Source organism: Rhineura floridana, chromosome 20, assembly GCF_030035675.1.
Source record: "Rhineura floridana isolate rRhiFlo1 chromosome 20, rRhiFlo1.hap2, whole genome shotgun sequence".
Classification (NCBI taxonomy): Eukaryota; Metazoa; Chordata; class Lepidosauria; order Squamata; family Rhineuridae; genus Rhineura; species Rhineura floridana.
The window spans coordinates 16,881,872-16,896,208 of record NC_084499.1 but is presented as its reverse complement, the minus strand read 5'-3'; the positions used below and the strand labels follow the sequence as shown (position 1 = coordinate 16,896,208).

Genomic DNA, 14,337 nt, shown 5'->3' with positions numbered 1-14,337 from the left:
TGGGATCACGCACTTGCTATACCCACAGCTTCTATCGCTGCTGGTTTGTATTTATTTGTTTTCAGGTGCGATTCAGTCACATCCTGGCAAACTCAGGTTGTACAATTAAAGTTGATCTGGCTCTCTTGTGTCACAACCTGCCTCTCCCCCCATCCCCAAATCGGACTTTTTGCGATAAGGAAATGCACTGTAAAGGAGGGAATAACAATTACTTGACACAACAAGATCTGTGCTTTCATCAGAAACGTTCTTCATACCGAACAAATCAAATAAATCCGGCTCTTTTGCCAGTAAATCGTGCAACATGCGAGAAAGAAAATGCAAACACCCCTTCAAAAAACCCCTCCCCAATAAACTGCCCTCTAACCCCCAAGGTGGTGTAAATCAAAAGGTGAACAAATCCATAGTTATTATCGTTCATAGCTTCTAAGGCCCATAAGGCGCAGAAATAGCCTGGATTAACTGCGAAGACGTTTCTTTTCTTTATGAAAGAGAATTTTGTTGTGCAAGGCCACATCCGCACCACACATTTAAACCATTCTTATACCACTTTAACAATCATGGCTTCCCTCAAAGAATCCGAAGAACTGTGGGTTGTATTCAACGAAGTCCTACTCAGAGCAGACCCATGGAAATTAATGAACCAAACTGAGCCATGTCCGTTCACTTCAATGGGCCTGCTCTGAGTAGGACCAGTCTTGCATACCGCCCTGTAGTTTTGTTAAAGGGTGCTGAAAGTTGTCGGGATGGAAACCCCTGTTCCCCTCCCAGAGCTACAATTCCCAGAGATTCCCTGGGATGAGAGGTTGACATTTAAACCACTCTAGGAATTGTAGCTCTGGAAGGGGAATTGGAGTCTCCGAACAAACATGGAAGTGCCCACCTTCTGAATTATCCGGGGGGGGGGGAAATCAGGAAGGAAATGGTAAATAAAAGGGCTGTTGCAGAAGCACTCGATGACAAGTATGTTGTTGCTCTGAAGCCAACTTACCGGGATGGAAGCGGAAGTCACGCCCCCTGCAAATCCTGTTAAGAGCCTGCCCACCAGCAGCATCCAGATCTCTTGAGCGCTGGCCATGAAGAGATACCCAATTACAGATGGGACAGCGGAGATCATGATGCTCAGCTTGCGGCCCAGGTAGTCGTTGAAGTACATGGTGCCCAAACCGCCTGCAGCAACTCCGAGGGTGAACACGGACTGCAGGGCACACAAATAAATTGGAGCAATTTGTAGCAAAGCAAATCTGGATCATCGTGGCAGCCTGTGACCAATAGGGGCCCAAGGATTAGACCTCAAATTCAGCATCCTGAGAAATTTAGGGTGTTTTGGTTTGGGGCAAAAAATCAAGTTTCTAGTCCTTATGATTGCGAAGATACGCTTGAAAGCCAGGGTAATTATGGCACCCTGTATAGAAATATGTTTAAAATTTAGAAAGTGTGTTCAAGAAAGAGTTTCTCACTCAGGAAAGGAGGAGGAAGAGGAGGCATTGTAAGCAAATCTAGTTGACTGCACAGGTTGTTCATTAAAGTTACTATCGTGCTTGGAGTCAATAAAGGCGCCTGATTAATTTCTCATGAGCAGAATCTATGCCAAAACAGAGAGAGTCAGAGACAGAGAGACAGAATAAACTATGGAAAATAAGCAAATCTCTTGTGCCTCCTAAACCCATCAATCAAGTACATTTAAATACATTTGCATATTGTTAACGCCCCAGCGTGGGTGATGTTAAGAAAGCAAAGGAAATGTGTGAAATTAAGGTTTAATCAGTGAAAGCTACCGATCTCTGTTGGATAGAAAGAACACTTTTAATGCTTCATTTCTTCATTAGAGGAACACACTGTGAGCCATTATAACCTCGAGCAATAAAGTTGGGCATCTTTATCTCTCAGTTCTGCCAGTTAAAATGAGCATCCGTTGACTAATCTGATGCACCCGCTGATTGGACTCTGCGATTAAAGCTTGCTGGCCTAATCATTGGCACAACATGTACTGGTGAATTTCACAGAATCGTAGAATTGGGCGGGGCCTTGAGGACCACCTTCTAAATCCAGGGATGGAAAGGCCCGGGGGCAGATGTGGCCCTCCAGACCCCTTTACCTGGCTCTTGGGACTCTCTTATAATAAGAACATAAGAAGAACCTTCTTAGATCAGGCTCAAGGCCCATCTAGTCTGGCATCCTGTTCTTACAGTAGCCAACCAGATGCGGCAATGGGAAGTCTGCAAGCAGGATCCAAATGCAACAGGAACTCTCCTCGCCTGTGCTTTCCAGCAATTGGTGTTCAGAAGCATACTGCCTCCGACAATGAAGGCCACATCCCTCACCCAGTCTGGCTTTGCCTCCTCCTGGCTGGAATGAGTCCTTGAAGTCTGATCGTTCCTCTTGCTTGCCCAGATGGGGGACAGACGGGTGTGTGTGTTGTAATTAGCTTGCTGCATAAGGGTACAATTGTCACTAGCTGCTCCAGCCATTTTTGCCTCTGGCCCCGCCCACCACTTGCATGTGGCCCTCGGAAGATTGTGCAGAAGGGAAGGTGGCCCTCACACTGAAAAAATGTTCCCCCACCGTACGCTAATCCAGCCACCTGGTCATACGCAGCCTCATAGTACGAGAGAAGTTTGGGAATCGCTGCCTGAGAGACTGGGCATGTTTTGCCTTGAGTAGAGAAGGCTGAGGGGAGATACGATAGCCCTGTTCGAGGACATGAGAGGTTGCCACACAGAGGAGGGCTGGGATCGCTTCTTGATCATCTCAGAGTGCAGGACATGGAATAAAGGGCTCAAGTTACAAGAAGCCAGATTTCGGATGAGCAGCAGGAAAAATGTCGTAACTGTTAGAGCGGTACGACAATGGAACCAACGACCTCGGGAGGTGGTGGGCTCTGCAGCACTGGAAGCATTCAAGAAGCAGCTGGACAGGCACCTGTCGGGGATGCTTTAATTTGGGTTCCTGCATTGAGCAGGGGGTTGGACTCAATGGCCTTATAGGCCCCTTCCAACTCCACCGTTCTATTATTCTTTGATCTGGAGATCTGACATCCCTCCTTGAACACCCTTGGGAATTCACCACAAGTCAACCAGTGACATGTACCTTCCAGGTCTATTTTCCCTCTCTCTCTCAGCCCGCCAGCCAGCCTTCCTTACCCCAAACCAGGATGCTGTTGCCTCTGTTAGTTTCAAATTGGGGACTGGAGTTTTTTCCAAAGCAGGGATGACCGGGGAGGTGTAGACTAAAGCAAACCCGAAATTAAAGTTCCCCAACACGGCAGCAAACGTGGCCAGGAAGAGCCGCTGGTTTTTAAGAGTCCTGAAAAAAGAGAGAGGAGGGTTCAGTTATGGAAGAAGAATGAGGTCACTCCATGGGTGCTGAAGGCTGCTTATGCACCATACATTTAAACCACATTCCACCCTCCAAGAATCCTGGGAACTGTAGTTTGTTACAGGTCCTGGGAATTGCAGCTCTGTGAGGGGTAATCAACTGTCCCCAGGATTCTTGGGGTGGGGGGGGAGTGTTTTTTAAATTTGCTTTAAATGAATGGTGTGTCTGTAGCCAACAGCAACAGGGTTCCTGTACCTTAGTTAATAAAGTAGAAGAACATATGAGGAGCCGCCCCGGGGTCAGGCCAAAGGTGGGGGACATTGGCAGTGGGCCCCTGCAAGGTTGCTAGCCCCTGGTAACTGCCCGGGGATGTCAGGTGTTGGTGCCAGCCTTGAGTATCATTTTCCTCTTTTTCATCCTCCTGAACTTGACACCCATCACCTGCACTCCAGACATCCCTTCCTTTCCCTGGGACCGGTATTGTTCAGAACAGGGGGTGGGGAACTCTGGGGGCCAAATGCAGCCCTCCAGGTATCTCCATCTGGCCCTCGGGACTCATCTCAAGGCCACGTCCCAACTCCATACCCTCCTTGAGGGTGTTTGCCTGGCTGGAACGAGCCCTGGAACTCTCGCTTGTCTGAATGGAGAGGCATGTGTGAGCATGCATAGAAAGTAGCTTACTGTAGAGAAGGAAAATGTACATGTGTTACTCCGCCCACTTTTGCTTCTGGCTCTGCCCACCATTGGCATGTGGCCCCCCAGAAGGTTGTCCAGAAGGAAATGCGGCCCTCGGGCTAAAAAAGGTTTCCCCCATGCCTGGTTGACAAGAACACAAATGATACACTGTCAAAGTACGTGGCATTAGCAGAGTAACCTTAAGCAAAACTGACAGGTCCCTGCCCCAAGGAACTTACAGCTGAAATCACAACAGCCAGGGAGACAACATGGAAAGGAGAGAAAATGGAGGGCCTGGTTAGGAATTAGGAATGGGGGGAGAAATTCGATTCAGACAAATTTATCAAAACACAGACATCCTTTGAAATTCAAACTTCTTGGAATGTTGCAGTGCAGTTCTCCAGCCAACCAGTGCTTACAAAAATGCATACATTGGGAGGAAATGTGCGCAAAAAGGAACACAGTCGTGAGAGTAACTTACAAAAAAATGCCTCACGTTATGAGACATTGCTTTGCAAAAATGGCTACCTTTGACGAAACGACATAAAAACACGTAGACCAGGAGAAATGCACGCTAAAGCACTGAAGAACCTTCACGAGGATTTAAAAAATAATTTAAAAAATCACCAACGGCTGCAGAAATGCAGAGAGCTGAGTTCAAGACAGGAAAAAATGAGACACCAAAATGGACAGATCCTTCCATCCCTAGCGGCAATGAGAGGCGAATGTGTGCCAATGCTGCTAGAGGGATGCAAGCACCAATTCAGTTGAGGGTGAGGACTAGCAGCTTAAGCCAAAGGTATTCCTGGAAAGGCATTTTTTTTGGGGGGGGGGAAGGGTTAAAAGGAAGACAGGCAGAGCTCCAGGTGTAGGAGGAAGAAAGGGAAGAGCAGAGCTGTCCAAGAGAGCTGGAGATATTACCGGTAATATTCTTTCTCCACTTGCCGGGCATCCTTCTCCCCCAAAGCTTGATAATCTTCGCCCGGCTCCCTGCAGAGGAGCGGCTCTTTGATGTTGGGATCCAGGGTGGCTCCAGCTGTATCTTTTTCCCCAGGGAGAGATATGGAGAGGTACTGCAGGGCACTCCTCTGAGCAGAATTGTGTGGCCAGTGTCTCTCTCTCTGCTGTGCCCAGGGAAGCTGTTTGCCTTCAGCAAATAATCTTCCAGAAAGCCGTCTTTGGCTGGGATTTCCCGAAATGGGCAGGGAAGAAGGAGAGGCGAGAGAAAGCAAAAGAGAAAAGAAAGATCAAAGTGTGCAATACTGGGGGAAAAAAATCTCTGTTCTTCTGGCTAAACAACAGACCCAAAAGAGGAAGCCGGGAGGAGGTGGGAGGAAATTGGGTGTAGAAATGAGATAACAGAGGACAAATGACGCTTGAGCCAGGACAAAAATGGTAGAGTAGAATCTCCAAAGCAATTTTTAAAAAATTATTATTATTACTATTAAGATTTGTTAGTCGTTTGTTACCCAAAGGTCTCTGAGCAACTTACGACATTGTTAAAAACCAAAATAAATATGAAAATGGAAACGGGCTGCCTTCAAGTCGATCCCGACTTATGGCTACCCTATGAATAGGGTTTTCATGGTAAATGGTATTTAGAGGGGGCTTATCATTGCCTCCCTCTGAACTCTAGTCCTCTCCAGCTGGCCAGGGCTTGCTCAGCTTGCCACAGCTGCACAAGCCAGCCCCTTCCTCGTCTGCAACTGCCACCTGAGGGGCAACTGTGCTCCTTGGGAATATGCAGCTCGCCCACGGCTGCACAGGTGGCACAGCACATAACCCCTGAGCCACTCACTGTGGGGGCACGTAACCCCTGAGCCACTCACTGTGGGGGCACGTAACCCCTGTAATCACTGTGGGGGTGATCTTTAGCTGGCCCTTGACACCCAGGAGAACCTCCACTTTTAGAGAGAGTCTACCTTGGAATACATCTAGAAAGCATTTTACAACGGGTTAAAAACATGATTGCCTAATCTCCTGTATTGCCCTTTATGCCATTCACCGAGAGATGGTTTCCTCTCTTCGTTTTACAGCAGGGGTATCTATTTGGAGTCTGAATTAGGTGGGCCTATGTTAAAACATCAGCTAAACCAAATATCTCCTCCATTACCACTCTCTGTCTCCCACCCCACCCCTTCTCAGCAGAGTTGCCAGCCAGCGTTTTCTGTGGCAGAGATCTAATGTCTTTGAATGGCAGCATCGCAGGCCGAAATTCAGCGCGGCAGTTGTGAAAAAGGCAAACTCCATGCTAGGGATCATCAGGAAATGGAAATGAAAATAAAACTGCCGATATCATAATGCCATTACACAAATCTATGCTGCGGCCACATTTGGAATACCGCGGACAGTTCTGGTCGCCTCAAAAAGGATGTTGTAGAACTGGAAAAGGCTCCAAAAAAAGACAACCAAAATGGTCAAGGGGGTGGGTTGACCCCCCGTATGAGGAAAGGTTGCAGCATTTGGGGCTTTTTCATTTAGGGAAAAGGCGAGTCAGAGGCGACGTGATAGAGGTGTATAAAATTATGTGTGGCATGGAGAAAGTGGACAGAGAGAAGTTTTGCTCCTTCTCTCATGACACTAGAACTTGCAGACATTCACTGAAGCTGAATGTTGGAAGATTCAGGACAGACAAAAGAAAGTGCTTCTTCACGCAGCGCAAAGTTAACCTGTGGAACTCACTCACACAGGAGGCCGTGATGGCCACCAACTTGAAGGGCTTTAACAAGAGAATTAGATAAATACATGTTGGGTAAGGCTATCATGGCTACTAGCCACGATGGCTATGCTGTGCTTCTGAACACCAGTTGCCAGAAACTGCAGGAGGGGAGAGTTGCTGTTGCACTTGGGTCCTGCTTGGGGGCTTCCCGTTAAGGCATCTGGTTGGCCACTGTGAGAACAGGATGCTGGACTAGATGGGCCACTGGCCTGATCGCAGCAGGATCTTATGATGATGTTGTTGTAATTTATTAAATTTATATCCTGCCCTTCCTGCCAGTTGGAACCCTTATGTTGGTTGGCAGGCTCCCCCAACCATTATCCTGCAGAGACAATAACAGCTGCCCACATGATTGGTATTTCCATTTGGCTGCAGCACCTGTATACCCCAGGAATAGGGAAACTTTGGCCCTCCAGATGTTGCTGGACTCCAACTCCCATAATCCCTGATCATTGGCCATGCTGGCTGGTGCTGATGGGCGTCAGAGTCCAACAACTCATCCCCTGATACACACATTGCAGCCAAGTGGTGGCTGGTGGGGCGGAAGGCAGGGAGCCCAACAGTAGCTGGGAGCCAATCACAGGCAGAGGCAGAGCCAATCACAGGCGGAGCCAACTAGTTCTAGTTTTGCCCATACCATCCTCCCTCCTACCAGGGCAGTAATGCTAAACAGGAAGAAGCTGGCAGGAAATGCCACCCACTGGACCAGTTGCAAGTGTGACGGCAGGCACATGGGGGGCTGGCTGGGGGCATGCTGAATTTGGTGGGGCAGACCCTCTATTTGCCCTAATAGATTAGCCATCATTGCTGCGGCCACATGGGATCACACCACAGGAAAACAGCTAGCCACACGGCTGGGTGCATGCGAGACAAGGCGTTACAGTCGCCAACTTATTCTTAGTGGCCCTGCTCTCATGCCACCTTTTAAACAGGGCAGGTCTGGAACTGAAGAAAAACAACAGGCTAAGTGTGCCTTTTCTCACCATGGAAAAGCTCCACCTGTGGAATTGTTGCCTGGTGTACAGCTGTTGCTGGCAGTATTCTTTAAAAGGGGGGAGGGTGCCCTTAAGGGAGGCACATCATGAGAGTCTCAGCTTTCAGTGGAAAAGCACACCATGCCTTTGCCTTCCAAAGGAACCAGCCTAGACAGAATTGTGCGGCTAGTTAGGACTTGCCCACCCTTTATGAATGTGAGCCTGCTGCAGTGCTAACTAGGCCAGTTTGCTACCCTGCTGCCTCTGAAAATTACCTGCGACCTTAAACTTTTAACTGTTAGTAGGCAGGGAGGCCCAACTGAAAGGCGGGGCTTTAATACCACCACGGAGAACCCATTGCCCCCTGAATATTGCTAGCTTTCAGTTCCCATCAGCCACGGCCAGCATGACTAATGGCTTGGGCTGGGGGAGAAATTGGTTTCAGTTTGCATGTCAAGATGAATCTATCTGCTTCACTCTTCCTAACACAATGCACAAAGCAAAACACAGCCATCTTTCAAAATTCACTTCTCTGAATTTTGCAATGCAGTTATTACGTTATTGTTTATTTAATTTCTATCCCATCCTTCCTCTCAAAGAACGGGGACAGAAATAGAACAAGTTGGCTCTGCCAGTTGTTGGCTCTGACTCCACCTCCCTGCCCTCCACCCCACCAGTCCCACTGAACAGGAGGAATTTCATCCTGGGATCTGTTCCCCTTGATGCTGCATCTCCCACATTTCCCCATCACCACCACTTATTCTCCATCAATGAACGAGAAAAGGAGTTCAAAAATCATCCAAAGGGGAATTAAAATTCAGGTGACATTCTCATGGACAGGATGCAGGGGTTTTATGGCACTCACCTTGGGATGGATGGGAAATTCGATTCAGTTTGGATTTCAAGGCGAGATTCGTGCTTTCCAAAATGATACAGCCATCCCTTCCAATTTGCACTTCTCTGAATTTTGCTGTGCAGTTCTTCGGCCAGATAATGTTTGTGCAAAAAAATGTATAGGGTTAAGGGTGCACATAAATGCATGTACTGGAGAAAATATACAAAAAAGCATTATATTAGGGGAAATTGCTTTGCAAATGCATGCATATTGGGGGCAACTGCAGACAAAGATTAGGAGAAATTCACGCTAAAATGCTGAAGAATTTTCATGAGGTGGCTTTTAGAAAAAACTGAAATGAAATAAAATGAGCACCGTTTTTATGTGGAAAACTGAACTTAAAATTGGAAAAATTACATTTTGTTTTAATGTTTTGAAAGATGTGTTTTAATATGCTTTAAAGTCTTTTGTTTTTAAGATGTTTCAGAGTGCTTTTAGTGGTTTTGTTTGCCGCCTGTGGGCTCCTTCTGGGAGGAAGGGCAGGACATAAATTTAATAAACAAACAAATTAATTAATTAACATGAGAAAATTAGAGAAACCAAAGTTGACATACTCTCTCATTCCCACTTTTCAGGTAGCTGAGCGGCCTCCCATTCTACAAATCAATCCCTGGCTTACTCCCGGTAGAGCTGGAAATGATTCTTGCCTGAAATCCTTGAGTGTTCTTGCCAGTCAGCGTAGTCAGTATTGACCTTGATGGACCAATGGATCTGACTCACTATTAGGAATGGGCGACAATTTTGATTCAGTTCCCATTTCAAGCAGAATTGATCAGACTCACAATTTCCGAAACAGTATCAGAACCGAAACAGCACCATCCTTCGAAATTTGCATTTATTAGTATTTTGAGATGCAGTTTGCCAACTAAACAACATTTACAAAACTGCATATATTAGGGGAAAGTGTGCATAAAAAGGAATACACGAGTGAAATGATAAATGGTTTCCAAAAATGTGTGCCTTTATCAAAACTGCCTACAAAAATGTGTTTATTTGGAGAAATTAGGGCTAAAGTGGTGAATTTTCATGAGGATTTAAAAAAAAATCCACAGATCGCTGTAGAAATGTAGAGAACTGAATTTAACATTGGAAAAATGAGAAACTGAGAGAACCGAACCAGACATGTCTTTCCATCCCTGCTCACATGGCAGCCTCCAGTGTCCCCCGGATGTTATTATGCAAGTCTGACCCCTCCCTCACTACCTCTTAAATTGAATTAAGCCCTGGTTTGTATGTATCCATTTACATTTAAATCCAAAACCAGAATGTACTGCTAGCTTTAGGACCTAGAGAAGACTCTGCCTTGTGGGGAAGGAGGAGATCTTCTGTTAGTTGCACACCTGTGGAAACATCTACCTGGATGCAGGTGAGAGGTGCAGAAGGAAGTTTGCTGTCGCCAGGTTGCAAGAGCAGGGTGCAGCCTGGAATGGAAGGCAACCTTTTGGGTGGGCAAACCTACCTGTACACGGAACGTAGGGTGTAAGTATTTGTTTTTTCAAGTCTTATTCTCTTTGATTCTGTAGTAAAAGTGTGTGTGCCCCCGTGTACCCTTCATTTTTTTCTTAAACTGGGAGTAGGAATTAGAGACGGAAGAAATTCAATTCCGTTTCATCAAATTTGCCCTTTCTGAAACAATCTGAGAACCGAAACACAGCCATCCTTTGGTTATCCGAATTTTGCGGTGCAGTTCCCCATCCAAAGTTTACAAAAATGCATATATTGGGGGGGGGATGTACATCTAAATGAGTACATGAGTGAAAATGACATGCAAAAATGTGTACGTTAGGCAAAATTGCATACAAAAATATTTCGTATGAGAAGCTCGCACTGAAATGCTGAATTTTTTTTTTTTGGCCAGGATTCTTTTATTTAAAAAATGGCAGATTTCTGCAGAATCAAGAAGAACTGGATTTACGAGTGGAAACTTGAGAAATGAAGAGAACCGAAATGGACTGATCCTTCCATCCCTAAGAGGAATGCACCCTTTTCAGTTTTTTTGCAGATCTGGAAAGTCCCAGGAATGGAACGTCTGTGAACATTTAGCGTAAAGCAACACTTGAGGAAAAGGTGGGGTGAAATATCTAAAGAATGATGAGTTGGGGGGGGGAATGCACCAAAGAGACTCAGTGAATAAAATTAGACCTCATTCTTGGGGTTGTCATCAGCTTTGCTCACCCCCAGGTGGGGTTGCCAGGTTTTGAACAAGCCTCTGTAGCTATGCCTTTAACAGGCACAGTTTGAGCTGCAGGCAGAGGGGCGCAGGCAGTTCCCTTATACCGAGTCAGATCACTGGTCCATCTAGCTCAGTACAGTCTACACTGACTGGCAGCAGCTCTCCAGGGTTTCAGAGAAGGCGTCTTTCTCAGCTCAACCTGGAGATGCCAGGGATTGAAGCTGAAACCTTCTACATGCAAGGCAGATGCTCTACCAGTGAACTACAGCCCTTCCCAGTCATTTGCTGGGTGGGTAAAAATGCTTACAACCCTTATATCCGTGTCATAAAAAGCTAGGCGGCATGATTTCTGTAAATGAAAGTGTCAGACTCCCCTCCACACACCTGTGCTGGCAACCTTATTATGTCAGCAACCTTATTATCAAGATTCCAGATTTGTCTTCTGAGGCCCAGGATGCTCTCTCTCTCTCTCTCTCTCTCTCTCTCTCTGTGTGTGTGTGTGTGTGTGTGTGTGTGTGTGTGTGAGAGAGAGAGAGAGAGAGTGAGAGTGAGAGTGAGAGTGAGAGTGAGAGAGAGTGAGAGAGAGAGAGAGAGAGAGAGAAGGATCATTTTCAGGGTCATTCCTAATATTAGACAGGGCAAGGCAGTCTTAGGCGAGCCATGCTCTGACTCTGCGGCATTGGGGTGGTGGTAAATAAAACTGGCTTACCCTTACAGGGCCGTGGTACGGATTGCAGTTAGATGATCTGGGCAAAGTGCTTTGAGTGCTTGAAAAATTCTATAAACATGTCAAGCATTATTATATGAACTTGCATATGTTATATGAAATTGAGTTTGTTCTCCCTGCAAGCAGAAATCTAACATACCGGGGAGTGGGCTGGGCTTAAGCCTTGCCTCTTTATTATTTTTAATATGAGAGAGTAAAAATGCCTCCCCCCCATCTGTAACCTGAATTAGTTCAGTCTCCTCTACACCCTAGGAATCTATTATTGTTATTGTTGCTGTAATAATAACAACAACAACAATCATAGTTTGTTTCCCTGCCCATCACCATAAGGCCCCAGGGCAGGTGATAGCAATTTTAAAATACAGTATAGTATGCACCATTTCTTGTTACTACAGACCAGGTCTTAATTAATGTTGGCTTTAAAGTGATCTAGTGGTTAAGCTGTTGGACTACGACTTGGGAGACCAGGGTTCGAATCCCCACACAGACATGAAGCTCACTGGGTGACCTTGGGCCAGTCACTGCCTCTCAGCCTCAGAAGAAGGCAATGGTAAACCACCTCTGAATACCACTTACCATTAAAACCCTATTCGTAGGGTTGCCATAAGTCGGGATCGACTTGAAGGCAGTCCATTTCTTTTTTTTCAATTGAGGCTGTGTACTTGCCATACATTTAAAGCACATGACTTCCCCCTCCCCCAGAAAAAGAATCCTGGGACCTGTCATTTGTTAAGGATGCTGGGAATTTCAGCTCTGTGAGGGGTAATAACTACAGTTCCCAGGATTCTTAAGGGAAAATAAAATGCTTTAAATGTGTGGTTTAAGACACTGGCAGAAATGGAAACTTAGTAGAGAGCTTTTCATGTTGCCTGCTACTAGTTAATGCGTCCATTTAACCTACTGTGCCCCACCCTGCTTGAGCAGCTGAGGTTTACTGATAGCTTTGCAGATTGAATTGCACCTTCCTTTGAGGTTCTCCTATAAAAACTGCCAGGCCAGGATTTTTTAAGAGCTCACACAAAACACACCATTCCCCACCATTTCTGAAGTCCAGAGGAGAGTGCCGACCCTTACATAGCCAAAAATGGCACCATCCTTGCACGAGAGGGAGGGAAGTGTATCAGCCAGATCAGGGGAGATCTTAAGTGGGCAGAAAAATCTTGAGCACAGTGATAGACTGGGTATATAAGGGGTAAGACGGTCTTTCAGGTATCCTGGTCCTAAGCTATATAGGGCTCTGTACACCAAAACCAGAACCTTGCGCGTGGCAATGGAACTTTGTGAGTCTTCCATCCAGAGTCAGGCTCAGGACATCACTGGGGTTGAGCGTTTCAAAACAGAACCTATCCTTTGTCTCCAGTCTGAAGTGGTACAGCCATGCTCTCATTTCAGGGCTCTGGCTTTAAATCTTTTGCTTTAAATTAAAGATCCTGCTTTTGATGATCTGTCTTTCTTTCCTCTTTGTACACTAGAAGACCGAGAGATGCAAGAGGAGCGGAAAGATGAGGAGAGCCACTTGGACTGTAACAATTCCCCAGAAGAACCTTGCTCTGAGTCCTGGAAGTATGTGGAGGTGGAGGCCAGGGAAATGTCAGCTGCTTCTGCATCCTCAGAAGACCCTTCTACAGATCAGCTGGATTCAGATTTCATCCCTTCTGTTTCCCTCGCTGCCTTTCTGGCCCTTGTGTTTTTCGTCTCTCTGATCTTGCTTCATCACAGAAACAGCTGCTTACCTTTGGGTGACTACAGGGCTGTGAGTCCCAGCAAGGCTTGTCCAACAAAAAGCAGCCTTTGGACCCTTTGCCGTCTCTTCCCAAACCAGCCAGAAACCACATGGCAGACTCTTCAGCAATACATGCACGGCCAGCCAGGAGGGACTCATCCCGGCAAGCTTCGGATCCTGGTTGCTGTTGGGCTGGGTGATGCAAGTGGTACTCTATTGTGCCTCACAAAAGCAACTCTTTCATTCCTGACAGAGGTACATGCCGTGAGAGTTCGCTATCTCGAGCAAAGGAGCACCTGTCTTTCTTGGAGGGACATCCTAGAAAATAGGACCTGCGATATCTCCACGGCTGAGATTTATGTGGGTCAGAGTCTTGTTCCGTATGGAATTATGGTGTCCACAAAACTCTCCTTGGATGGAAAATGGTTGGCTGCCAAGATCAATCTTGCTATGTTGTTGAATGGTACAGAACAGGCTCGGGAAATGTTCCTTCTCCAAGACTTGACGCTTCCCTTCATGTCTGATATTGTGAACGCCATTCTGCTTGCTGATAAGATACCAGATAAATTGATGACCACCAACGGCAGCTTGTTTGTCCTCCTCGTAAGGTCTGAACAGTATTTGGAAGGTGGTTTTGTCTGCTAGAGAGCCAGTGTGGCATAGTGGTTAGAGTGTTGGACTATGACCTGGAAGACCAGGGTTCGAATCCCCACACAGCCATGAAGCTCACTGGGTGACCATGGGCCAGTCACTGCCTCCCAGCCTCAGAAGAAGGCAATGGTAAAACCACCTCTGAATACCGCTTACCATGAAAATCCTATTCGTAGGGTCGCCATAAGTCGGGATCAACTTGAAGGCAGTCCAATTACATTTTGTTTGCTAAGTAGCGACTGTCTGGTGTGTGAATGTTCTCAGAAGGGGCTACTTTCCGATTAATCTTTGGTGGGGCCACACAATTACTGGGGAGTCTGGAAGGCATGTCTTAAAATGAAAGTAATTGTTCCAAGGCTTCATGTTATTTGAAAATCATTTTTATTTGGATCTCCGCACTGGGACTATTTACTAATGCTGATTGATAGAATCCTTTATTTGAACAAGACTGATTTATGCTCCGGTTAAGAATTTCTATATTA

The 14,337-nt window shown here is 46.3% G+C and overlaps 1 protein-coding gene and 1 long non-coding RNA gene across 3 annotated transcripts in view; one reads left to right on the top strand and one right to left on the bottom strand.

The window, feature by feature from the left end:
- SLC2A6 (solute carrier family 2 member 6) overlaps positions 1–8,764 on the bottom strand; it is a 22,779-nt gene extending 14,015 nt beyond the window's left edge. Inside the window, exons 1-4 of the mRNA XM_061604454.1 lie at positions 8,552–8,764; positions 4,915–5,175; positions 3,144–3,306; positions 992–1,198 (exon numbers count right to left, since the gene is read on the bottom strand). Of these exons, the coding sequence (XP_061460438.1) occupies positions 992–1,198; positions 3,144–3,306; positions 4,915–5,175; positions 8,552–8,727 (807 nt within the window). The 5' untranslated portion in view covers positions 8,728–8,764. The remainder of the gene's footprint in view (positions 1–991; positions 1,199–3,143; positions 3,307–4,914; positions 5,176–8,551) is intronic.
- LOC133373961 (uncharacterized) overlaps positions 1–14,337 on the top strand; it is a 17,220-nt gene extending 2,883 nt beyond the window's left edge. Inside the window, exons 1-3 of one of the 2 annotated variants that reach the window (XR_009759785.1) lie at positions 9,163–10,060; positions 10,440–10,648; positions 12,954–14,337. This is a non-coding gene — a long non-coding RNA (uncharacterized LOC133373961). Of the gene's footprint in view, positions 1–9,162; positions 10,061–10,439; positions 10,649–12,953 lie in introns of those variants that run through there. The other variant, XR_009759784.1, reaches the window with a different exon arrangement.